The sequence below is a fragment of the Mobula birostris genome, chromosome 1 (assembly GCF_030028105.1).
Source record: "Mobula birostris isolate sMobBir1 chromosome 1, sMobBir1.hap1, whole genome shotgun sequence".
NCBI classification, from domain to species: domain Eukaryota; kingdom Metazoa; phylum Chordata; class Chondrichthyes; order Myliobatiformes; family Myliobatidae; genus Mobula; species Mobula birostris.
The window spans coordinates 225,483,793-225,509,027 of NC_092370.1; the positions used below are offsets into that span (position 1 = coordinate 225,483,793).

The following is a 25,235-nucleotide window of genomic DNA, read 5'->3' on the forward strand; positions in this document are numbered from 1 at the left end:
AGACAGGAGAATGCAGCCCATCGCCTGAAGCTTAATAGAAGTTGGATGATGCAACAAAACAATGATCTGAAACACAAGAGTAAATCAACAACAAGCTGTTTTAAAAAGAAGAAAATTCCGTGTTTTGGAATGGCCAAGTCAGAGTCTAGACCTTAACCCAATTGAGATGCCGTGGCATGACCTGAAGAGGGCTGTTCATGCAAGGTATCCCAGGAATATTGATGAACTGAACCAGTTTTGTATGAAGGAATGGTCTAAAATTCTTCGTCGCTGTGGTGCAAGTCTGATCAACAGCTACAGGAAACATTTTGTAGAGGTTATTGCTGCTAAAGGAGGTTCTACCAGTTATTAAATACTAGGGTTTGCGTACTTTTTTCCAGCCTGGACTGTGAATGATTAAACAATGTTCAATAAAGACATGAAAAGTGCAATTGTTTATGTGTTATTATTTTAGGCAGATTGTGTTTGTCTATTGTTATGACTTAGATGAAGATCAGACCACATTTTATGAGTAAATGCAGAAAATCAGGAAATTGCAAAGGGTTCACAAACTTTTTCTTGCAACTGTATGCCTCTTATCATCTTGTACACCTCTGTCAAGTCACCTCTCAAACTCCTTTGTTCCAAAGAGAAACCCCCAGCTCGCTCAACCAGTCGTCATAAGATGTGCTGTTGTATGTCTTATTGTTATATGATAACTATGTAGTAGTCTTGTATTTCAATTAATATGGCATCGAGAATTTTGATATCCTGTTTTGGGGTTGCCCCGTTCAACTTCAGGAATACTGAAGTTTGCTATTTGGCATTCAGAAGCTGAAACATTTTAAAAGACGAGTAAGGATGACTATTTAAGGTTGATTATTTGAACTCTCCTCCCATATCTATGTATATAAAAAACAATACTGCCTCACCCCCACCCTCTCTGCAGTCTTCCCTTATCCATGTTTTGTTCCAGTGAAGTCTATTACGGGGAATTCTTGGAATACAGTAATGCATTCTGAGGCCTGAAGTCTGAGTCCTTGTCCAAATATACTCTGGAGAGTATAAAATCCCAACAGTTCCAAGAAGCTAAGTAACTTGTGAATTAAAAAGCAAATATCATTGACAATGAATGTGAGAATTCTGGATTGTCAAAAAAGCTAATCTCATTTATTAATGTCCTTTTGGGAAAGTAAATCTTATCTCCTTGGCTATGTGTGGTCCATGACACCGTAGTTAACTCAAGGCCGGGACCCTTCCTGAAATGTCGACTGTACCTCTTCCTATAGATGCTGCCTGGACTGCGGTGTTCCACCAGGAGTCTTTGTGTGTGTTGCTTGAATTTCCAGCATCTGCAGATTTCCTCGTGTCAGGGGTGTCAAACTCATTTTAGGTCATGGGCCGGATTGGGCAAAATGCGGGCTGGATCAGTTGTGCACACGCGCGTGTCCCCACAGCTTTCGTTGCCTTCGTTTTTTCAACCTGCTCTTATGTGTCTCAATCTCTGCTATAACTACAAAGTGTTTCACTTTACGAATTTCATTTCTCATGAAGAAGGTTGCCTAGCAAGCATTATTTTTATGATTGGTATTAACTTGCAGTCATAGGCTACAATAAAGTTGTGATGAGAGAGAGAAAAAACAATGCTATTTTGGCTAAGATTGTTTTGGGAGCCACACCCTTTCCATTAATAAACCATTTGAAATCGAACATTAGCATTCACAAATGTAGACCTAACGAAACGGCGAGCAAAATAGTGAGAATTCCTTCTCGAGCTGAGTGGAGACTCGGAAACGATTCTGAAACTCACTTTTCAGCCATGGTATTTTGTCCTTGTACCTGTCCATGTTGTCATTATTCTCATGAGTGACACGCACAGACTACAAAGAGGGGAAATGAGCTGGGTTGCTCTGGGATAGTTGCATCTCTCACAGACCTAATTTAATTTGAAAGGCACGAATGCTGTCGTAGTATTCCGTAACAAGTTTGTTGCGGCCTTGCATGTTAACATTAAGCACATTTAAGTGCTCTGTTATATCCACCAAAAATGCACGATCATGAAGCCAGTGTGGGTCATCCAACTCTGCCACTGGCTTCCCTTTCTCGTTCATGAATAATCCAATTTCCGCACGTAATTGAAAAAAACGTTTGAGCACAACCTCTCTGCTCAACAAGTGGACTTCAGTGTGGTAGGGTAGGCCGTATCCAGTATTACTTTCGGACAAAAGAGTGTCAAATTGCCGATGATTGAGTCCCTTGGCTCTAATAAAATTAACCGTTTTGATTACTACATCCATGACATTGTCCATTTTCAGGCTCCTGCTACATAATGCCTCTTGGTTTATAATACAATGAAGATTCCAGAATTCCTGCTCTGGGTTCTCTGTCTGAATTTTCTCTCTGAGTTTCGCAACAACACCTGCCTTTTTCCCGGCCATGTACGGTGCGCCATCTGTTGCCACGCTGACACCGTGACTCCAGTCAACCCCCAGTCTGTCCAAGGCCTCAACAAGGCTGGAGAAAACTACGTGCTACGCGATAGTGATGGTAAGAATTAGAAGAGATGGCAGTTGAATGCGTGGCTGAGGAGTTGGTGCAGGGGGCAGGGTTTTAGATTTTTGGATCATTGGAATCTCTTCTGGGGAAGGTGGGACCTGTACAAATTGGATGGGTTGCACCTGAACTCGAGGGGGAGCAATATCCTTGCAGGTAGGTTTGCTAGCATGGATCGGGAGGGTTTAGACTAATTTGCAAGGGAGGGGTGGGACCAGGAGCGATAGAGCAGTGGAAGAAGTGCATGAAGTAAAGCCAAATCTAACATATAAAGAGGCTTTGAGGAGAGAAGCAGAATAAAAGGTGTTAAGGTAGAAGGGCTAAAGTGCGTGTACTTCAATTCAAGAAGCATCTGGAACAAAGGTGATGAACTGAGAGCTTGGATACATACATGGAATTATGATGTAGTGGCCATTACAGAGACTTGGCTGGCACCAGGGCAGGAATGGATTCTCAATATTCCTGGATTTCAGTGCTTTAAAAGGGATAGAGAGGGCGGAAAAAGGGGAGGAGGGGTGGCATTACTGTTCAAGGATACTATTACAGCTACAGAAAGGGTGGGTAATGTAGCTGGATCCTCTTTTGAGTCAATATGGGTGGAAGTCAGGAACAGGAAGGGAGCAGTTACTCTATTGGGGGTATTCTATAGTTCCCCTGGTAGCAGCAGAGATACAGAGGAGCAGATTGGGAGGCAGATTTTGGAAAGGTGCAAAAATAACAGGGTTGTTATCATGGGTGATTTTAACTTCTCTAATATTGATTGGTACCTGATTAGTTCCAAGGGTTTAGATGGGGCAGAGTTTGTTAAGTGTGCCCAGGACAGATTCCTGTCACAGTATGTTGACAGGCCGACCAGGGGGAATGCCATACTAAATCTAGTATTAGGTAACAAACCGGGTCAGGTCACAGATCTCTCAGTAGGTGAACATCTGGGGGACAGTGATCACTGCTCCCTGGCTTTTAGCATTATCATGGAAAAGGATAGAATCAGACAGGACAGGAACATTTTTAATTGGGGAAGGGCAAATTATGAGGCTATAAGGCTAGAACTTGCGGGTGTGAATTGGGATGATGTTTTTGCAGGGAAATGTACTATAGACATGTGGTCGATGCTTAGGGATCTCTTGCAGGATGTTAGGGATAAATTTGTTCCGGTGAGGAAGATAAAGAATGATAGGGTGAAGGAACCATGGGTGACATGTGGTGGAAAATCTAGTCAGGTGGAAGAAGGCAGCATACATGAGGTTTAGGAAAAAAGGAACAGATGGGTCTATTGAGGAATAGAAAGGAGCTTAAAAAGCAGCTGAGGAGAGCAAGAAGGGGGCATGAGAAGGCCTTGGCGAGTAGGGTAAAGGAAAACCCCAAGGCATTCTTCAATTATATGAAGAACAAAAGGATGACAGAAGTGAAGGTAGGACTGATTAGAGATAAAGGTGGGAAGATGTGCCTGGACGCTGTGGAAGTGAGCGAGGTCCTCAATGAGAATACTTCTCTTCAGTATTCACCAATGAGAGGGAACGATGACGGTGAGGACAATATGAGTGAGGTTGATGTTCTGGAGCATGTTGATATTAAGGGAGAGGAGGTGTTGGAATTGTTAAAATACATCAGGACAGATAAGTTCCCGGGGCCTGAGGGAATATTCCCCAGGCTGCTCCACGAGGTGAGGGAAGAGATTGCTGAGCCTCTGGCTAGGATCTTTATGTCCTTGTTGTCCACGGGAATGGTACCGGAGGATTGGAGGGAGGCGAATGTTGTCCCCTTGTTCAAAAAGGGTAGTAGGGATAGTCCGGGTAATTATAGACCAGTGAGTCTTGCGTCTGTGGTGGGAAAACTGTTGGAAAAGATCCTTAGAGATAGAATCTATGGGCATTTAGAGAATTATGGTCTGATCAGGGACAGTCAGCATGGCTTTGTGAAGGGTAGATCATATCTAACAAGCTTAATAGAGTTCTTTGAGGAGGTGACCAGGCATATAGTTGAGGGTAGTGCAGTGGATGTGATCTATATGGATTTTAGTAAGGCATTTGACAAGGTTCCACATGGTAGTCCTTTTCAGAAAGTCAGAAGGCATCCAGGGAAGTTTGGCCAGGTGGATTCAGAATTGACTTGCCTGCAGAAGGCAGAGGGTGGTGGTGGAGGGAGTACATTCGGATTGGAGGATTGTGACTAGTGGTATCCCACAAGGATCTGTTCTGGGACCTCTACTTTTCGTGATTTTAATTAATGACCTGGATGTGGGGGTAGAGGGGTGGGTTGGCAAGTTTGCAGACGACACAAAGGTTGATGGTGTTGTGGATAGTGTAGAGGATTGTCAAAGATTGCAGAGAGACATTGATAGGATGCAGAAGTGGGCTGAGAAGTGGCAGGTGGAGTTCAACCCGGAGAAGTGTGAGGTGGTACACTTTGGAAGGACAAACTCCAAGGCAGAGTACAGAGTAAATGGCAGGATACTTGGTAGTGTGGAGGAGCAGAGGGATCTGGGGGTACATGTCCACAGATCCCTGAAAGTCCACAGGTAGATAGGGTAGTTAAGAAAGCTTATGGGGCGACAGCTTTCATAAGTCAAGGGATAGAGTTTGAGTCGCAAGGTAATGATGCAGCTCTATAAAACTCTGGTTAGGCCACGCTTGGAGTACTGTGTCCAGTTCTGGTCGCCTCACTGTAGGAAGGATGTGGAAGCATTGGAAAGGGTACAGAGATTTACCAGGATGCTGCCTCGTTTAGAGAGTATGCATTATGATCAGAGATTAAGCGAGTTAGAACTTTATCCTTTGGAGAGAAGGAGGATGAGAGGAGACATGATAGAGGTATACAAGATATTAAGAGGAATGGATAGAGTAGACAGCCAGCACCCCTTCCCCAGGGTACTTCTGCTCAATACAAGAGGACATGGCTTTAAGGTAAGGGGTGGGAAGTTCAAGGGGGATATTAGAGGAAGGTTTTTTACTCAGAGTGTGGTTGGTGCGTGGAATGCACTGCCTGAGTCAGTGGTGGAGGCAGATACACTAGTGAAATTTAAGAGACTACTATGGAGGAATTTAAGGTGGGAGGTTATATGGGAGGCAGGGTTTAAGGTAATTGTGGGTCGAAGGGCCTGTACTGTGCTGTACTATTCTATGTTCTATAAAATGTCATTAGTGGTTGTGGTGTTTGTCATGGGCACCATCTCCAAAAACACCTCGGTGATGGTCAAAGATGCATCAACACCACAAATAAGTATTCCCATTTGAGCTACATCAGTCACGTCAGTGCTCTCATCAATTGCAAGAGAGAAGGCAATAAATGACTTCACTTTGTCTTTTAGTTGACTGTTCAAATCTCCTGCAAGGTCCTCGATTCTCTCTGCCACAGTATTTCTTGACAAGCTGATATTACCAAAAGCTTGTCTCTTCTCAGGGCACACCAGCTCAGCTGCCGTCAGCATGCATGCTTTGATGAATCCCCCTCTGAGTATGGCTTCAACGCAGCAGCTATTTTGTTGGCAATAATATAGCTGGCCTTGACAGCTCCATCATGAGTCTCTCGACTTTTGGTGCACACTGATTGCTGTTTTTCCAGAGCTGCTTCGAGCTCGTTTACCTTTTGCGTTATGAGTAGTCCTGCGTACTTGTCATATTTTTCTCCGTGTGACGCCTCATAGTGTTGTTTGATATTGTACTCTTTTGCCACAGCCGCTTGTTGCGAGCATATCAGAAGCACAGGTTTGCCGTTGACCTCACAGAAGAAAAAAACGATCTTTCCAATTATCGTTGAATATCCGACCTTCGATGTCAACTTTTCTTTTCTTGGGAAGCATTTTGAACCACTGCAGCAAACAGTCTCAGCCTTGCTTCAGGTGTTACTTACCTGAGTACTCTGTGTGTTTACACTGTGTCTGACGATGTAAGTGGAGCCCTAGTGGTCTTCAGTGCAGGGTGGTAGGTGCTTATGCACAGTGGATGCTTAACTGCCACCTATTGTTTTCTAAGTACACACAACAAGCTGCCGGTGCAGCAGGCAACACAGACACCAGTAGAAGAGAGAGTGGCTGCCGTACAGATACATAATAAATGGTCGTGAGTATACTTTTCTCCCCCCCAAATCATCCCACGGGCCAGATTGGACCCCTTCGGAGGCCGGTAGTTTGACACCCCTGAGTTAACTGACTAGTATTGGCCTCTGTCTGCATCAGAAACCTGGACAACATACCGATGACATCTGAAGGCACTTGAAAAGTTCCATCAACGCTGTCTTTGAAACATCTTAAATATCAGCTGGGAAGATAGAAGAACCAACGTCAGTGTGCTAAATGAAGCAAAAACAACAAGCATTGAAGCCTACGTCATCAAGAACCAACTAAGATGGAGCGGTCATGTTGTTCGGATGAAAGACGAACGTCTGCTGAAACAAATCTTCTATTCCCAGCTTAAAGAAGGCAAACGTAAAAGAGGCGGGCAACAGAAGAGATTCAAAAACGTCTTAAAAGCCAACATGAAGAAATGTAACACCGACATCAACAATTGGGAAACCAATGCTAAGGACAGGAAACTCTGGCAAGCCATCATCCGAGAAGGAACAGCAACTTTCGAAGCCAACAGATGTGCAGAATTAGAAGAAAAGAGAAGAAAATGGAAAGAGAGGCAGCAACAACCAAAGCCCGATCTGCCAATGGAACTACCTGTCCTGAATGCGGAAGAACTTTCAAAGCCAAGATTGGACTCAGAAGCCACTTGAGAGCCCATAAGTAGATCAACAGAACGAAGACCCATCATCCTCAACTTTGAGGGATAAGCACAACGACGATTGGCCTTTTGAAATGGATTGGAGTTGGGGGAAATTAGATGGGTGGTAAATGGTGGCTGTGGCACTATTTATAATTGAAAAATGGTGCAACTGAAATTCTTATCCTGCATATTCAGTCCTGGTTATTGGGTTATCTCATAGTACCCATTTTCTCTCTGGCACCAGTGGAGAAATTGGCAATGACTTCACATCTAATTACAAATGGTAAGCAGTTTCTTGTATTTAGCCACAGCATGATAACCTACGAATTTAGTTAATTTGAATTTGAAGCATGTGATAAGGAAATACACATTTCAAAATGATAGTTTTGGCATAACTCAGGCGGCATCGTTCTTCCCTCTAGCCAACATGTTTCATTTTCAACAGCATTCTAGAGTTTGAGAATATAAATTGATAATGGCATTCATTGAAGTTCTGTAGGAATTTTGTTTTTGGATGAGATTATGAACTGAAGAGGCCATAAGCAATTAACTGAATTCATAAATTTACTAACAGAACATAAAGTAATTGTTTAGTTTGTGTTTGTAAACATTATAGCACTCACTACCTTTCAAAAGTATTTAATAACTAATGACCTTAGATTATTTCTAACTAATTATGATATATTGTATCATATTAAGGCCAGAAACCTCTAAACTACAATATAGGTTTATTGAGGATAGAGGAACTAGGAACACAATTTTTATACTACGAATGCTTTCAGAAAGGGCAATTGAATATCAAAATGATGTCTTTTTATGTTTTATTATTTTCACTAAAGCTTTCGACAAAGTGCATCATGAAAAATTATTTCAAATTCTCGCTAAACTAAACATTGACGGAAGGGACCAACAACTGCTTCAGAATTTATATTGGAACCAAGTGACAGTGGTAAAAATTGATGATAGTATAAGCAGTTGGACTATAATTCAAAGAGGAGTTAGACAGGGATGCGTTGCCTCACCGGAATTGTTTAATATCTATAGTGAAATGATTCTCAGAGAAATAGACCTAGATGGGATAAAAATTAGAGGTGTTAACATCAACAATATAAGATATGCAGACGATACCACCCTAATAGCAAGTGCTGCAGAAGACCTACAAATCCTCCTAGACAAAGTAGTACAAACAAGTGCAGATTTTGGTCTAACCATCAACTGTGGGGGGCGGGGGGGAGGGGGAACAAATGTATGGTAATATCAAAACAGCAGAATACTCCCAACTGCCAATTGTACATCGGTAACCAAGAGATTGAACAAAAGATCAGCTTTAATTACCTTGGTAGCTTTACATCGCAAGATGCTAGAAGTAAAGTAGAAATAAAAAGAAGAATTGCCATTGCCAAAACCAACTTCCAAAAAATGAAACCCATTTTTTCCAACAGGCACATTTCTATGACAACAAGGCTTAGGCTACTAAAATGTTACATCTGGTCAATCTTGCTGTATGCTTTTGAAACATGGACTATAACACCAGAACTCCAAAGAAACTTAGAAGCAACAGAAATGTGGTTTCTTAGAAGAATGTTGAAAATATTATATAGAGATAGGGTAACTAATGAGACAGTACTCCAACGTGCCCATACAAGAAGATCTTTAATGAAACATTAAATGAGAGGAAACTCCTGGGCCATGTCATCAGAAAGGGAGAGATAGAATGCCTTACATTACAAGGCCGTATGCCTGGGAAACGCAGTAGAGGAAGGCAAAGAAGAAACTATATGGACACTGAAAGAGCTAACAGATCTAAGTGTGCGAGATATCATTGACTCTGCATGGGATCGTTTGATGTGGAAAGCTATGATCACCGAAGCGTGTAACGCGCAAGCACATGAAGAAGAAGTAGTATCATATTAAATTCAAAGTAAATAGTGCTGTGGTAGGATATAATATGTACAGCTAACGAAAACAAAGTAAATGGACTGAAATACAAAATTTTATGCTAAGAAATTGCTTCCTATAATATACACTGACACCACAACTGGATTGTTTTTCTCCTGTGCAAGTTTGTAAATAAGTCTGCTTTGGTCATTTTACAGATTTTGGAAGAAGTAGTTAACTTAAAGTTTAAATTTGTTGAAATGTGTTTCCAATAAAATTAACTTATTCTGCCAAATTTGTAGTTATGTTGTTTCTTATTCATGTACAATGAATAACTCAGGAAGTGGCAAGGATGTGAAATGTATTTTTGTATGAGGAAATGTTAGAATCCATCACCTAGAATGACTTGGTAGTGTCACCACTGACTTTTCTAGCCAATCCTGCAGAACACCATGCCTGAAATTGGTTTGTATGTGAATAATTCAATGTGACGCATAAAGCAACTTGACCTCGGCCTTGCCAGACTTCTTGTGGTACTTGAATTTGTTCATGACAGCACTGGAAGAAATGACCCCACAGCACAGTCCTTGTTGAGGCAATGTCCTCTCTTCTCAGAGAGCACCCTCCATTTAAAGAAAAAAAAAATTTGGAGTTTTAAATGAGACCGACTCAAAATTGCCCATCTTTGATACTTTTGGCGATCTGCTGCAGCAGAAATATACACCATTGCAATTCATAGAGTTGTAGCCCAGTATACCATTATATTCAATAAGGAATGCGGTACCAGAGATGCCTAGAAATGAGCTGTGAACCTGGTGAAGCTACACACAAGCTACATTTGTGAAGTGGAGGTGTTGGGGTAGAGGGTGAAGGCATGTAATAACCATAATCAAATTAAAGCTTTTCAGACTTAGTCAGATGTGAACAGTAATGGTCAATTAAACAGATAAAGGTGAAGATAGCTTTATTTGTCATATGAACATTGAAACACAGTGAAATGTGTCATCTGTGTTAAATCAAATCAGCGAGGAATGTGTTGGGGGCAGCCTCTCTTCAGGCACCAACATAGCATGCCCACAATTCAATAACCCTAAGAGGCTGTTCCTTAAACAATGAGTGTATGTTTTCAGGCTCCTGTATCTCCTCTCCCATGGTAGCAACAAGAAGAGGGTATGTCTTGAGTGGTTAGATTCTTAAAATGGATGCCGCTGCCTTGAGGCACTGCCTTTTAAAGAAGTCCTTGATAATGGATGGTCTATCACCCTGACCCTCGAGTCCGGGTAGCTTACTCATAAACCTCATCTTCACCCTCTCTAGTTTGACAATGTCTTTCCTGTAACAGGGTAACCAAAGTTGTGTTCTAAGTTGATATTCTTGTCACAATGAATGTTGTTACCTCTTGCATCCTTCTTTTAAAGTTTCTGTGGCTGTTTTTTTTTCCCCAACAGGTTCAAGGTAAGGATCCCTCAGTGGACATCACACAGGACCTCGTAGACGAGTCTGAAGAGGAGCGTTTTGATGATATGTCATCTCCTGGTTTGGAGCTTCCACCCTGTGAGTTGAGCAGGCTGGAAGAACTGGCAGAACTGGTTGCTGCGTCGCTGCCCTCGCCTCTGCGGCGGGAAAAGCTTGCACTTGCACTGGAAAACGAGGGCTACATTAAAAAGCTCTTGGAACTTTTTCACGTGTGTGAGGACTTGGAAAATGTCGAAGGACTACACCACTTGTATGAAATAATCAAAGGAATTTTCCTTTTGAACAGAACTGCACTTTTTGAAGTAATGTTTTCAGAAGAATGTATAATGGACGTAATAGGATGCCTAGAATATGACCCTTCTATATCCCTGCCAAGAAAACACAGAGAATTCCTGACAAAGACAGCTAAATTTAAAGAGGTGATTCCCATATCTGATCCAGAACTTAAACAGAAAATCCATCAGACGTACAGAGTGCAGTACATACAGGATATGGTTCTACCTACTCCCTCTGTATTTGAGGAAAACATGTTATCAACACTTCACTCCTTCATCTTTTTTAATAAAGTTGAAATAGTTGGTATGCTTCAGGTAAGCACAATGCCTCTTTCATCACACGAAGGAAAATTTGGCCAAGTGCGGCATAGAGATGTGACTAAGTTTTGATACTGGTTTCCTTGCAGTTATTTAACTGGACTTTAATACGATGTTTGTGAAACCTTTTCAAATCAAGCTTAAAACACTCAGCAATGCAAATGCAGATTTTTGTTTTTTCAAGCTTACTCTGGAGTGATCATTTTGATCTGTTTTAATTATGGAATTAAGTAATGATTTTCATGAATATTGAGCCCAATTTGTGCCGTTAAATTAAAAGTAGAACACCAGAGGCAAGTATTGATATCAGTGCAAATTTTTATCTTGAACAGTAGTAACACAATTTTTGCACATTTGTTCTAAATTGAGAAGCCACATAAAATTTCTCCCTTTTTAACCTATTTAAGGGGTATGGATGATACATAGGAGGAGGACATTTAGTATAATTTGACATCAAGATTGGTACAACATTGTGCTGTGCTGTTCTATGTATATGCACATCCTCAAAAGATTGCTGATTTTTATTTTAACATGAGGTTTTGCTCCTCACTGGCCATCTCACCAACATGGAAAAGTTATAGACATCATGGAGTCGTGCAAAGGCAAGTTCGCAAAGAACTTTCATAAGAAATTTTAAACAAGACCTTCAGTGAAGGGTTGAAGGTGGAGGGAAGGGTCAAGTTCTGATGTGGTGCAATTAATAGTGAAGAGAGACTAATTGCTCGCATTTCTAGGTCACTAATAATGGTGTTTGCAACTTGACAGGGGACAGACAGTCAATGGTTTGGTTGAGCTGAACTTTATGGAAGCGGAAGAATGGGAGAGCGGATTATTGATCTATTAATTCAAATTTTGATTTGTCGTAAGCAGTTTGGTGTGGACTGAGGAGATTGGTACTCATTAGAAAACATCAGATTGCCTTGCTAGTAGTTCAGTACTTTACATTGAAGTAATAAAGAATCAGTCTGGATTGGAGTATAAAATTGAGCAACTAACTTGTATGAATAGTCTCCTGGCTACCGAAGGGGCTTGTAGAAAGATTCTGTCCTATAGAACTTTGAAAAGTTAATCTCTCATCTATACTGACTAACTAAACTATCCTTCACTTATTGAAGTTAGTTACGTGAATTGATCATTCATTCACTGACTATCCCTCAGGGTTGAAGATGATTGACTCAGGGAGAATATTTTACTTGTAGGTCCAGGAGTAGAGGATCAGTCTATCCATAATTTGAGCTTGCATATCCAGTGGAATGGGCAGGCCTAGATTGTTTATTGATCTGGGCCACAGCACTATTGATGCTTTTGTTATTTGTTGTCATTATACGATGCAGCCTGAGCAATAATATTCTGTGAGTTAGAGCATAAGAACACAGTACAGTACAGACCCTTCAGCTCACAATATAGTCCTGACTTTTTAATCTACTCTAAGGTTAATCTAACTCTCCTTTAGCCTTCCATTTTTCTTTCATCCATGTGCTTATCTAAGAGTCTCTTAAATGTCCCTCTGCCCCCAACATTAGCAGCATGTTCCAAACTCCTATTACTCTCTAGTTTTAAAAAAAAAACACCTCTGATATCCTTGAAGCACCTTAAAATTATGCCATCTTGTATTAGCCATTTCTGCCCTTGGGGTCGGGGAGAGGGTGATGGAATCCTGGCTATCTATTCTGTCTATGCCTCTTTATCATCTTGTACTTCTCTGTCAAGTCATCTCTCTCTCCTTCACTCCAAGGAAAATAGCCCTAACTTGCTCAACCTATTTGTAGATATTACAGTATTACATCTTTTGCCTAAAGAACATCCTTAGTTTTTGAGGATTGGTGATAGCTGAACAGAGAAACGCTAATATCTGGAACATGGAACTTTGACTGCAAAACAAAAGTGATATGTTGTGCTCACCTGAGGAGAGGAAAACTTGAATATTTGTACAGAATCTTATCTGACAACATTGCTAGTACTCCAGTTCCTTGAGAACTTTCCATAACCAATTTTAAAAAGACACCACAATGGATCCAAATTCATGTCATCCAGAATTACCAGTTTTATCACCATTTTACAAAATTTAATTGCTTTCTGTAAAAATTTAAAATGTACACCTTTCATAGTTAGAATGTATAATTCATGTACTTGCCTTTTATTAACCTTGCTTTTTCCAGCCAACTTCTCATCTTAATCCTCACATTACTGTGTAAAATGTATAAAGTTTTATGGTAACAATGACCAGAATTTGAGAACTACATTATGCATAAATGATGCAAAATTATCCAAATTTACAACATTGCCTATGCTGAAAGTAAACTTAATATAATTGATCCCAGTATTTAGTTGAAAAAATATGTTTTGTTCCCCCCATTAAGTGGTTCTTAAAACCAAACTTGTTAGATATTATATTTAACCACTGGTGCACCATTTGAACATGTTATTCTTGGCTATTTTAGTATTATAATTGTTAAACTGTTAAACCTGATAGTCTCAGTATAAGGGAGGCCATTTTGGACTGAAGAAGTGAATTATTTGGCAAATATTTGGAAATCTCTACCCTAGATAGCTGTGATGGCTCCATTATATAGTTTATTCAAAATAAATGGACCTTAGTTCTCTTTGTATTCAGAAATTTATGTGAATAGTTCAGCAAAATGGAACCAGTATTTTGATATGTGAATATGCAGACTTGAAGAGAGATGCTGTTCCCAATTCTGATGCTCTTATTCCTTGACCAGCATGCATCCCAAAACCATAATTAGTACCACTAAAGTTGGTTGTCTATCATTCTGACTTCAGAGAACACTCCCTGACTATTAAGAGCTTTAAGATATCCTGAAAAGAAATTCTTTCGGAGTAATGACAGATCAGTTTAACTTTTGTTTTGATTGGGTGCTGTATGCATTTACAAAAGAAAACAGGGTTAAGCCCGGTCTTATTCAACTTTTGACAATGAAAATGTTGAAGAGACTTAACAGGAATGTGTCTCTTTCGTAAACAACAATATGTGTAGTTGCTTAGCTTGTAGATTCTCTTTCAATAATATATTTGAATTATGAAATCAAGAAAAATATTGATTTTCCATAGTGTCAAGGCTGCTGAGGCTTTACAAAAAAGCTAATGCATAGATTTCTTGAGATAATTGGTGGTGATATCGTTCAATTTAATATCGGAGAATGTATACAATATACAACCTGAAATTCTTGTGCTTCACAGACATCCATGAAAATAGAAGAGGGCCCCAAAGGATGAGTGACAGTAAAAACTTTAGAATCCTAAAGCCCCCCCACCCACCCCCAGCACAAGCAGCAGCAAAGCAGCAACCTTCCCCTTTCCCTACTTCAACAAAAAATCGCATCAGTACCCTCCACCCACTAAGCAAGCAATAACGATCCTATTAATTCAAGAGTCCTGATCTACTATTCTTAATCAACTGATGAAATAGTGAAGAACATTGTGTCTGCAAAATCTCATAATGCAGTAATATTTCTATAAAAGCATGTTTTTCCTCTGGCTCATGGCTTTTTAGGTGTTTACTTCCTTATCAAGAATCTTCTGCTGTTGATTGTTGTAATTTTTGCACATAGTTCAGTACTTGAAGGGAAAGTTACAGCTCATCTGTGCAACATTGCACGTGCTGTCAAAATTAGTTGTTCCCTGCTATATTTTTAACATTTTAAAACAATGTTCAAGATCAGTGGATACTATTTCAGTAAGTAACCGAAGAGATTAGATTCAAATTGATTTGGCCATGGAAGAGAGAAGGTGGTGGCACAGGGGTGCTTTTGTTTGATTGGAGGTCTTTGATCAATACTGTTTATGGGCTGATTAGTAAGTTTGCAGTGCTTGAGGACCTGAGTTGTAGAGATAGGTTGATCTTCTAGAACTATACAACATTATAAGGAGTACAGATAAAGTAAGTACATGTAGACTTTTTCCCTTCAGGTTGGGTCATAAGCTTAGTATGAAAAGTGAGGTATTTAATGGAACATGAGTTGGTGTGAAATAAGCTACCAGCAGAAGTTTGGGGGGGGGGGGGGGAGATGCATTTCAGTGAAGTTTTGACCCAACTGGTGGCGTAGTGGCATCAGCGCCAGACTTTGGGACGAAAGGTCCCGAGTTCAAATCCAGCCAGCCGGCTCCCTGCACTCTTTCCATCCATGCTGGGTTACAAGCTGGTTATCCCTTTGAAAACTCACCCAGCAGAAGGCGGTGGCAAACCACTGCTGTAACTTGTCTCGTACGCGGTTCCCCACTACATCAGAGAGGCATGGAGGGAAATCGCTAACCGGAGAAACTCCAGATGCAACGTACCTTTCCTTCCTTGGATAAGTAAATGAATGGGAAGGGTATGGAGTGCTGGAGTTCGGGTGCAGGTAGATTGGACTAGGCAGGAAAACAGGTTGTCACAGACTGATGGGTTGGAACAGCTGTTTCTATGCTGTAGTCCTCTAGCACTCTGTTGCAAAAGTATTCACAACAGTACAAGTCTTTTTAATTTGATACTTCAAGATACAGTAACAAAAATCACAGAAATAAACCTCTATCTTCAAGCAGTCAGTAATTAAAGCTTCGCCAGTGATGTTCTATAAGTTATTTTAATATGAACAGCATCCCTCAAGCTAAATCCTGTGAATGAGATATAATTTGGTTGTTGATTTAGCTGTGTTACCAGAAGTCCTTTGTGAATAATGAAAATCACATTTTGTCCCTTCATAAATGTCTCTAATTTCTGAACTGACAGTTTCAAAGAAGCCTGAACTTCTCCATGCCCCAGTCAGTATTCTGTGTTTTTACAGCTAGTTATCAGATTGACCGGTCATTCTTGGCCAGGCAGCATCTCTAGGAAGAGGTACAGTCGACGTTTCAGGCCGAGACCCTTCGTTCGTCCTGACGAAGGGTCTCGGCCTGAAATGTCGACTCTACCTCTTCCTAGAGATGCTGCCTGGCCTGCTGTGTTCACCAGCAACTTTGATGTGTGTTGCTTGAATTTCCAGCATCTGCAGAATTCCTGTTGTTTGTGACCGGTCATTCTGTCTGTTTTCTGTACCTTGTGTGAAATACAGCTACAGTGTCTGCCTGCAGGGCAACCATCTTCAGAACTGTATTCCGTGAAGTGGATTGAAATACGTTTTAGTGTGAGGTGAATTGGAGAAGTTCAGAAGTAAGCAAGCTTTCCCAAAGGAGTACTAAGCATTGGCAAGAATTAATTTATTTGTAGTTATATATGCAAGGTAATATTATAGTTCTATAAAACTCTGTTTAGACCATACTTGGAACATAGTGTTCACTTCTGGTAACCTCATTATAGGAACGATGTGAAAGCTTTAGAGAGAGAGCAGTGGAGATTTGTCAGGATGCTGCCTGGTTAGACAGCATGTCTTATGAGAATAGATTGAGTGAGCTAGATCTTTTATCTTTGGAGCGAAGAAGGATGAGAGATGACTTGAAAGAGGTGTACAAGATGATAAGAGGCATAGTTCAAGAGGACAGCCAACACCTCTTTCCCAGGGCAGAAATGGCTAATAGAAGGGGGCATAATTTTAAGGTGATTGGAGGAAAGGATATCAGGTATCTTTTTTTACACAGAGTGGTGAGTGTGTGAAGCACACTGCTGGGTAAATGGTAGAGGCAGATATATTAGGGGCATTAAAGAGACTCGGGCACATGCATGACAGAAAAATGGAGGGTTATGTGGGAGGGAAGGGTTCTATCAAGTTAAAAGGTAGGCATAATATTGTGGGGCAAAGGGTCTGTACTGTGCTGTCATGTTCTATGTTCTTTGTGCAATTTTTGTTTCCGTAACTCAAACAAAAGAAACATTTGCTTTGGATTCAGTGTGGCTTAAATTTGCTGTTTTGATTTCTGAATTCAAGGCTTGTCTGATGAAGTGAGATTGAGATTGGCCTACACCAAGTTTTTGGAAGAATTATATGCATTCCCTATTACATATAGTTTCTATAATCTCTGAGACATAGACAGGGATTGGCTGAGTAGATATCAGACTGCTTCTTCTATTCTCAGAATAAGAATTTTGCTGTCTGAGACTGAGGTAAGGAAATCTTTTTTTAACTAGAATGTACCTTTGAAATTCTTTTCATCAGAAGGCTGTGAGTGCTCTGACACGTTTACATTTCAGGCTGACACCCTTCATCAGAATGGCCTAAAATGTCAATGATTCATTCCCCTCCATAGTTGCTACCTGACTTGGCTATGTTGCTCCAAGGATACTTCCAGCATCTTCAGAATCTCTTGTGTTTATGATATGCAGAAATCTTTGCCTTAGACTTACATAAGTTCATGCATTTCTAAACTAAATAGTTCAATGGTTCCATTTAATATTAGAAAATGTAAATAATATATAACCTGAAATTCTTGTTCTTCGTAGAAATCGACGAGAACAGAAAAGTGCCGCAAAGATTGAATGACAGTACAAATGTTAGAACCCCAAAAGCATCCCCTTACTCGATCATCATGCACAAGCAGCAGCAAAGCAATGACTCTCCTCCTCCCCCACTTACATCAACAAAGAAAAGCATCAGCACCCTCCACGCACCAAGCAAAGATCCCAGAAAGATGTGATCTGCAGCATAACAAAAACTAATTGTTCACCCAGCAATTCAACATACCACAGGCGCGCGCGCATGCGCGCGCTCTCTCTCTCTCTCCTCCCCCCCAATAAAGGGACCAGAGAGGTGCCCCCATTTCACAGTGAGAGGGGAGACCCACAAAGACAAGCAACCTGCTGATTTATGGTATTAAACTTCGCTGCATGACTTCCCACCGCCCCCCCCCCAAAGTTCTCCAACTCGAGAATCGGCAACATACTCTTCTTGACCAATGAGAGAAAGAGAGAGAATGTGGGATTTGCTGAGTACAGAGCTCCCAGTTTTCCATTTTCACATGCAATGCTTCATTCAGCAGCACCGGCATAGAATCGGCTCATCCCCAGGACCGTAAAGCCTCGGAACCCCAGAGGTGGACTCATCTTCTAGGCTGCTTACCTGGGATATCAAAAATCGGAGGTTTGAATGTAGCTCTAGGTCAGGGTCTTCAACAGAGCACCATCCATCTTGAAAAGGAAAAAAAGAGACATCAGAGCTGCTTCCACAGATGAGCTTGAAGGAGTCTCCCCAACCATAGCTTTAATTCCTTCCGAAATTACCAGCCACCATTACTTGTTTATTCTTGCCTATTAGAAATTTCCTCAGTCACATAATATTGCCTATAGTTGCATGAAACAAAATCAACAATTTGTTTTGCTGAGTGTTTTATATGCAATAAATGAACATAATATGAATATTTTTCTTTTCTGTTTTCTCTCAATCTCTCTCACATTATTGAACTTTGTTAAAATCATAACAACAGTACTGAGCAACATGGATAATTATAAAATCTGAAGTATATATTCTCAAGTTTGGATTTGCTAATTAATGAATATGTAAAGCTATTAGCAAGTGCAGTAGAAGCATAATTGGCTGTTCTTGAAATATGTAATTGCTTTGTACCATGACTATAATCCCACCTACTTGTGTGTTTGTCAGTTAGCTGTCTAAAACAAAGTTCACATGCATTCATACGTAAACTGGAACAGGTGAAGAGGGCCGGTTTCCAAAAATAAGCTTTAATGAAAGTACTTTATGATAATTTGGCTATGTTGGTGCTTATTTGTTTTTTTAATTGATTTCTCAAAAATCACTTTTTTTTAATTCATTTCAGGCTTGTAACTTCATTGTTGCTGTTACCCTACCTGTTTGTATGCAAGTAGACTTCAGTGTATTTCTAAATTAATCTAATTGAAAATCTATATAACTAACTGAACTAGACATCCGTAGTCAAACTTATTTATTGCATTGAATGATAGAATCTATGATCACACTGATTATCGTTTTTGAAATATAAATGTATTTCTCAGCGTTGAATTAGTCATGGTCATGTAGGCTTGTTGTATCTGTGTATTTTCTCCTGCAGTACAAAAAGCCCAGTTCTGCACATTAGATGTGGACTTCTGTCTGTTTATTTAGTGTATCTTGCATTTCTTTTTAACAACTTCCAGGAAGATGAGAAGTTCCTGACAGAACTTTTTGCACAGTTAACGGATGATAGCACAGATGATGACAAAAGACAGGAACTGGTAAGTACAAATATGATCAAAAGTATGTAAGACTCACTTGGGATATCCACAGGGGTTGAGCATGCCCTCATATTTGCATTTTGGGCTGGCATCTCCCAAACCTAAAATATTATTAGGTCATGGAGTTGTCAATAGAGAATCATACAGAAACAGTACCTTTGGTTACAGCAACACACATCAAAGTTGCTGGTGAGCGCAGCAGGCCAGGCAGCATCTCTAGGAAGAGGTACAGTCGACGTTTCAGGCCGAGACCCTTCGTCAGGACTAACTGAAGGAAGAGTGAGTAAGAGATTTGAAAGTTGGAGCGGGAGGGGAAGATCCAAAATGATAGGAGAAGACAGGAGGGGGAGGGATGGAGCCAAGAGCTGGACAGGTGATTGGCAAAAGGGATACGAGAGGATCATGGGACAGGAGGTCCGGGAAGAAAGACAAGGGGAGGGGGGAACCCAGAGGATGGGCAAGGGGTATATTCAGAGGGACAGAGGGAGAAAAAGGAGAATGAGAGAAAGAATGTGTGTATAAAAATAAATAACAGATGCGGTACGAGGGGGAGGTGGAGCATTAGTGGAAGTTAGAGAAGTCGATGTTCATGCCACCAGGTTGGAGACTACCCAGACGGAATATAAGGTGTTGTTCCTCCAACCTGAGTGTGGCTTCATCTTTACAGTAGAGGAGGCCGTGGATAGACATGTCAGAATGGGAATGGGATGTGGAATTAAAATGTGTGGCCACTGGGAGATCCTGCTTCACTTCACCTGTGAGTTGGCTGGGGTGATATACTGCGTCCGGTCCATTCAGGGCCCCAAACAGTCCTTCCAGGTGAGGCAACACTTCACCTGTGAGTCGGCTGGGCTGATATACTGCGTCCGGTGCTCCCGGTGTGGCCTTTTATATATTGGCGAGACCCGACGCAGACTAGGAGACCGCTTTGCTGAACACCTACGCTATATCCGCCAGAGAAAGTAGGATCTCCCAGTGGCCACACATTTTAATTCCACATCCCATTCCCTTTCTGACATGTCTATCCACGGCCTCCTCTACTGTAAAGATGAAGCCACACTCAGGTTGGAGGAACAACACCTTATATTCCGTCTGGGTAGCCTCCAACCTGATGGCATGAACATCGACTTCTCTAACTTCCGCTAATGCCCCACCTCCCCCTCGTACCCCATCTGTTATTTATTTTTATACACACATTCTTTCTCTCACTCTCCCTTTTCTCCCTCTCTCCCTCTGAATATACCCCTTGCCCATCTTCTGGGTTCCCTACCCCGCCGTTGTCTTTCTTCCCGGATCTCCTGTCCCATGATCCTCTCGTATCCCTTTTGCCAATCGCCTGTCCAGCTCTTGGCTCCATCCCTCCCCCTCCTGTCTTCTCCTATCATTTTGGATCTTCCCCTCCCGCTCCAACTTTCAAATCTCTTACTCACTCTTCCTTCAGTTAGTCATGACGAAGGGTCTTGGCCTGAAACGTCGACTTTACCTCTTCCTAGAGATGCTGCGTTCACCAGCAACTTTGATGTGTGTTGCTTGAATTTCCAGCATCTGCAGAATTCCTGTTCCTTTGGTTACAGTGCGGACACCAAACATCAAGTACCCATCTTTGAGGTGATGCCTCAATTAGGGACTCCCCACAATCCAGGATATGCCTTCTTCTCATTGCTACATCAGGGAGGAGGTATAGAAGCCTGAAGACACTCACTCAGCATTTTAAGGACAGGCTCTTCCCCTCTGCCATCAGATCTCTGAAAAGTCCATAAATATTACCTCACTATTTTTCCTCACTTTTTGCACTACTTAATTATTATTACAATATAGTTCATTCTAACTTGTAATTTTTTATGGATTGCACTGTACTGTCTGAAAACAAAAAATTCATGACATATGTCAATGATAATAAATCTATTCTTGATTTTGAATCCATCTGTACTGATCTTACTTACCAGCGCTTGATCCATACATTCTGTACTTCTGTATTTGGAAATTATGAGTTTTCTTCTGCATACTTAAGATTTGTTGAAGCCAAATGTCTTCACCACCAATTCAGGCAGCGCATTCCAAATTCCACCTTCTGGGTGTTACAAGAGGGAATCTTCCTCAGATCCCGAAATATCATAGTTAATGGCGTTTGTATATACAGGTATACAATCTATGAAAAGTAGTATCATCTACAAACCAAGAAAATTAAATTCACATGCATCTGATTTCCTGGAACAAACATCTAGTTCTGTACATGCATGTATCCAGAACTAGTTTATTTACTATCTGGCTGCCAGAAATGGGAATTGCACTATGATGCACCAGTACTGGTAATTCCCACTCAAATACGTACAGTCCCCAAATGTCCCAGAAGTAAGCAAAATTCTTATGTCTTACTGTTCCACCAGCCACTATCTGGAACATGAAAAGGCAGGAAAGATCTATCATACAACCACATGTACTCAGAACTGTGTCAGCAGGCATCCATTTTTGAGTGCCTAATGTGATGCTGTCTTCTGTTTCAGCTCATTGGTAAGACTTTGGCAAAAGTTGCCTACAGCAGTGCTTCAATAAAACAAAAAAGGTTACAGTTTTGAATAACATTTTAATTTTTTTAAATATTTAATTTGAACATTTGTGGTGGTTTATCTTGTGGCTGTATGCACTACATTTATGAAGCTGGATGTACGTGCTTAAAGTCATCTTTTAATCTCTCAAATACAAGTACTGAAAGGTTGTCTTATAATTCATCTGTGCCAATATCTGTACTGCATAAAACCATGAATTGCCGCTTCAATTAAATTCTTCTGCAAGGAATGAAATCAAAGTATGAGTTTATTGTCATATGCACAAGTGCATTGAAAAACTGGAATCTCTATCACAGACACATAGCATCATATAAATAGCATTCTTAAGTTTTACAAGAAAGAACACAATTGGAACAAAAGGTGTCCATTTTAGTGAAAAGACACAGAAACATAGAAAACCTACAGCACAATACAGGCCCTTCGGCCCACAAAGTTGTGCCGAACATGTCCCTACCTTAGAAAATACTAGGCTTACCTATAGTCCTCTATTTTTCTAAGCTCCATGTACCTATCCAAAAGTCTCTTAAAAGACCCTATCATATCCGCCTCCACCACCGTTGCCAGCAGCCCATTCCGTGCAATTACCACTCTCTGAGCGAAAAACCTACCCCTGACATCTCCTCTGTACCTACTCCCCAGCACCTTAAACCTGTGTCCTCTTGTGGCAACCATTTCAGCCCTGGGGAAAAGCCTCTGACTTTGAAAGCCTCTGAAAGTGGACTTGGTATTGCTAGTCTAAGGTTGTGTCAATTCGTTTATGCAAGTGGTTGGAAGGAAGTAATTGTTCTTGAACCTGGTACTGTGGAACTTCAGGATGACCTAAGACTGCCATATGGTCCACCCTGCCTGTGAAGACCTGAACAAATTTTGCTTCGGCTCAGCATGCAGCTCTCTGACCCATTCTACAAAGGAACAGCATGTGACAGGGACCTACGAAAAGGGATATGAAATCACAATCTAAATAACTTTAAAAAATGCAGAAGCTATTCTATATCCCATCACTTGTGAATTATATTCAGATGTTGCAAAAACATGGAATTAAGAATTACGTTTGTGATACTTGAAGCAAATTTACTGTCTTGTTGATGAATGGACTGAATGTTACTATTTTAACTCATTGATCAGCAAAGCATAATGTGTTTTTGTTTCAGGTGAATTTTCTGAAAGAATTTTGTGCATTTTCTCAAACTTTGCAACCTCAAAACAGAGATTCGTTCTTCAAAACATTATCAAATATGGGCATCTTGCCAGCCCTAGAGGTCATTTTGGTGAGTTTTATTATTAAAATGCATGAATTTTATGGGTTACATTTCCACAGCCAACAGTAGCCTTTTGGTGTCTTACCAGACTAGATTTCTAATGGAATCAGACGATGACTGTGGATAAGTTGGTAGATAAAGGGAAACCTGCTTCTGCTCACACTTGACCCACAGACATTTGAAGGAGGAATTACAGAATCACTCCAGGTGAAGGGCCAGATGAATACAGTACCTGGTCCTCCAGGTTGGGGGTTGGGCATAGGGCTCGCAGCCCTACCCTGTAAAATCCTTACCGCTACAGAAACCGAAGAAAAGAGGCCCCATGTGCCACCTAGGCACTAAGGGTTCAGACGATTACAGGATCACAATACATTATTTTCAACCCTGTCCACTCTTCTATGCAACAAGCTTTCATGAAGTGACTTTTGGAATCCAAGATTCAAGATTCAAAAAACTTTATTGTCATTCTAACCGTACATCAGCTCTGCAGGGCAGAATGAGACAGCGTTTCTCAGGGGCAGTGCAACCATAACATAACAAATGCAACACTAAATAATAAACATAATAATAAATAGTAAAACACAACGGCCACATGTCAGTTAAAATCAGTTATTAGTGTCCAGTGCAAGTCAAAAGTGTCCAAAGCAGAGTCAGGTAGAGCAGCTATTTAGCAGTCTGACTGCCTGTGGGAGGAAGCTGTTTAGTAGCCTTGTGGTTTTAGTTTTGATGCTCCTGTAGCATTTGCCTGATGGCAGAAGAACAAACAGTTCACGAAGAGGATGTGAGGGGTCTTTAATGATGTACTGTGTTTTCTGGAGTACACTGCATCTAGACATTTCCTCTTATTCCACCATGCTTAAAAAACAGAAAACAGTACAGTTAAAGAACAAGTCCTTTGGCCCATGTGGCCCGTTGTGCCAAACTAATCAAGCTAATAACACCTAATTCCTTTTGCTGCACGTGGTCAATATCCCACATTACCTGCATGTTCATGTACTTATCAATGAGCCTCTGTCATATCTGCCTCCACTGTCCCAGGACATTCCAGGTACCTAACACTCTTGTTTTTTTTTAATTGTTCCACACATCTACTTTAAACTTTTCCCTTCTCACCTTAAGTAAATGCCCTCTATTATTAGAAATTTTTAGACTCTTGGAATGATACCAGCTGCCTTTGAATCTTCCAAGCCTGAGGAAGTGATGTGGAAGTAGTGGCCTGGTGAAATTGTATCTGGAGTACAAATTATATTGTTTTCCATGTTCCAGGAGAAGTGCTGGCTAAGAATGGGTTATGAAATGTCAGGAATCAAGTATAAACTTAATTCTCCATATACATTTACACATACTAGGAATTTGCTGTGTTGTGTTGATGCAACATGCAGCAAAAATAACATTCAACAATTATAAAGAATTAGTGGATCTGGAATAAATATACAAAAATATGTAAATACCAGCATGTACTTGCAATGAAAACAGTATTATAAAAATTGGCTTAAAGTGTGTACAGTGCAGTCACTGAGGTAATAGGTGGTGGTGGGGGTGGGGGGGTGGAATAGCAAGATTAAATCCCTGAGGGAAGAAACTTAAGATGGTGCAAAGTTCTTGTTTTAATAGCCCTCTTCTGCTTTCCAGAAGGGTGCTTATGGAAAAAGCAGTTTGCTGGGTGGGTAGTATCCAGCAGTTATAGCAAGGGTGGTTGAAATGTGAAGTCAAAGTCAAGTTTATTGTCAGAGGCAGAAATACATGTATACACAGGTGCAATGAAAAATATACTTGCACCATCATAGGCTTCGTATGAAACATCATTGCTCTTGAATGGAAAGGTCTACAAAAAGTAGTGCATACAGTCCAGTCCATCATCGGTAAAGTACTCCCTCCCTACATGGAGCATTGTCACAGGAAAGCAGCATCCATCAACAAGGACCCCTGTCATCCAAGCCATTCTTTCTTCTTGCTGCTGCTATCGGGAAAGAGATACAGGGGCCTCTGGACCCAAGCCACCAGGTTCAGGTACAGTTATTACCCCTTAACCATCAGGCTCTTGAACCAAAGGGGATAGTTTCACTCAACTTCACTCTCACCAACACTGAACTGCTCCCACAGCC

At 40.9% G+C, this 25,235-nt stretch overlaps 1 protein-coding gene across 5 annotated transcripts in view; it reads left to right on the top strand.

The window, feature by feature from the left end:
* smek1 (SMEK homolog 1, suppressor of mek1 (Dictyostelium)) overlaps nucleotides 1-25,235 on the top strand; it is a 131,392-nt gene that overhangs the window by 65,390 nt on the left and 40,767 nt on the right. For all 5 annotated transcript variants that reach the window (XM_072272658.1, XM_072272666.1, XM_072272643.1 and 2 more), the window contains exons 4-6: nucleotides 10,565-11,182; nucleotides 19,227-19,304; nucleotides 23,023-23,139. In XM_072272658.1, the coding sequence (XP_072128759.1) occupies nucleotides 10,565-11,182; nucleotides 19,227-19,304; nucleotides 23,023-23,139 (813 nt within the window). The remainder of the gene's footprint in view (nucleotides 1-10,564; nucleotides 11,183-19,226; nucleotides 19,305-23,022; nucleotides 23,140-25,235) is intronic.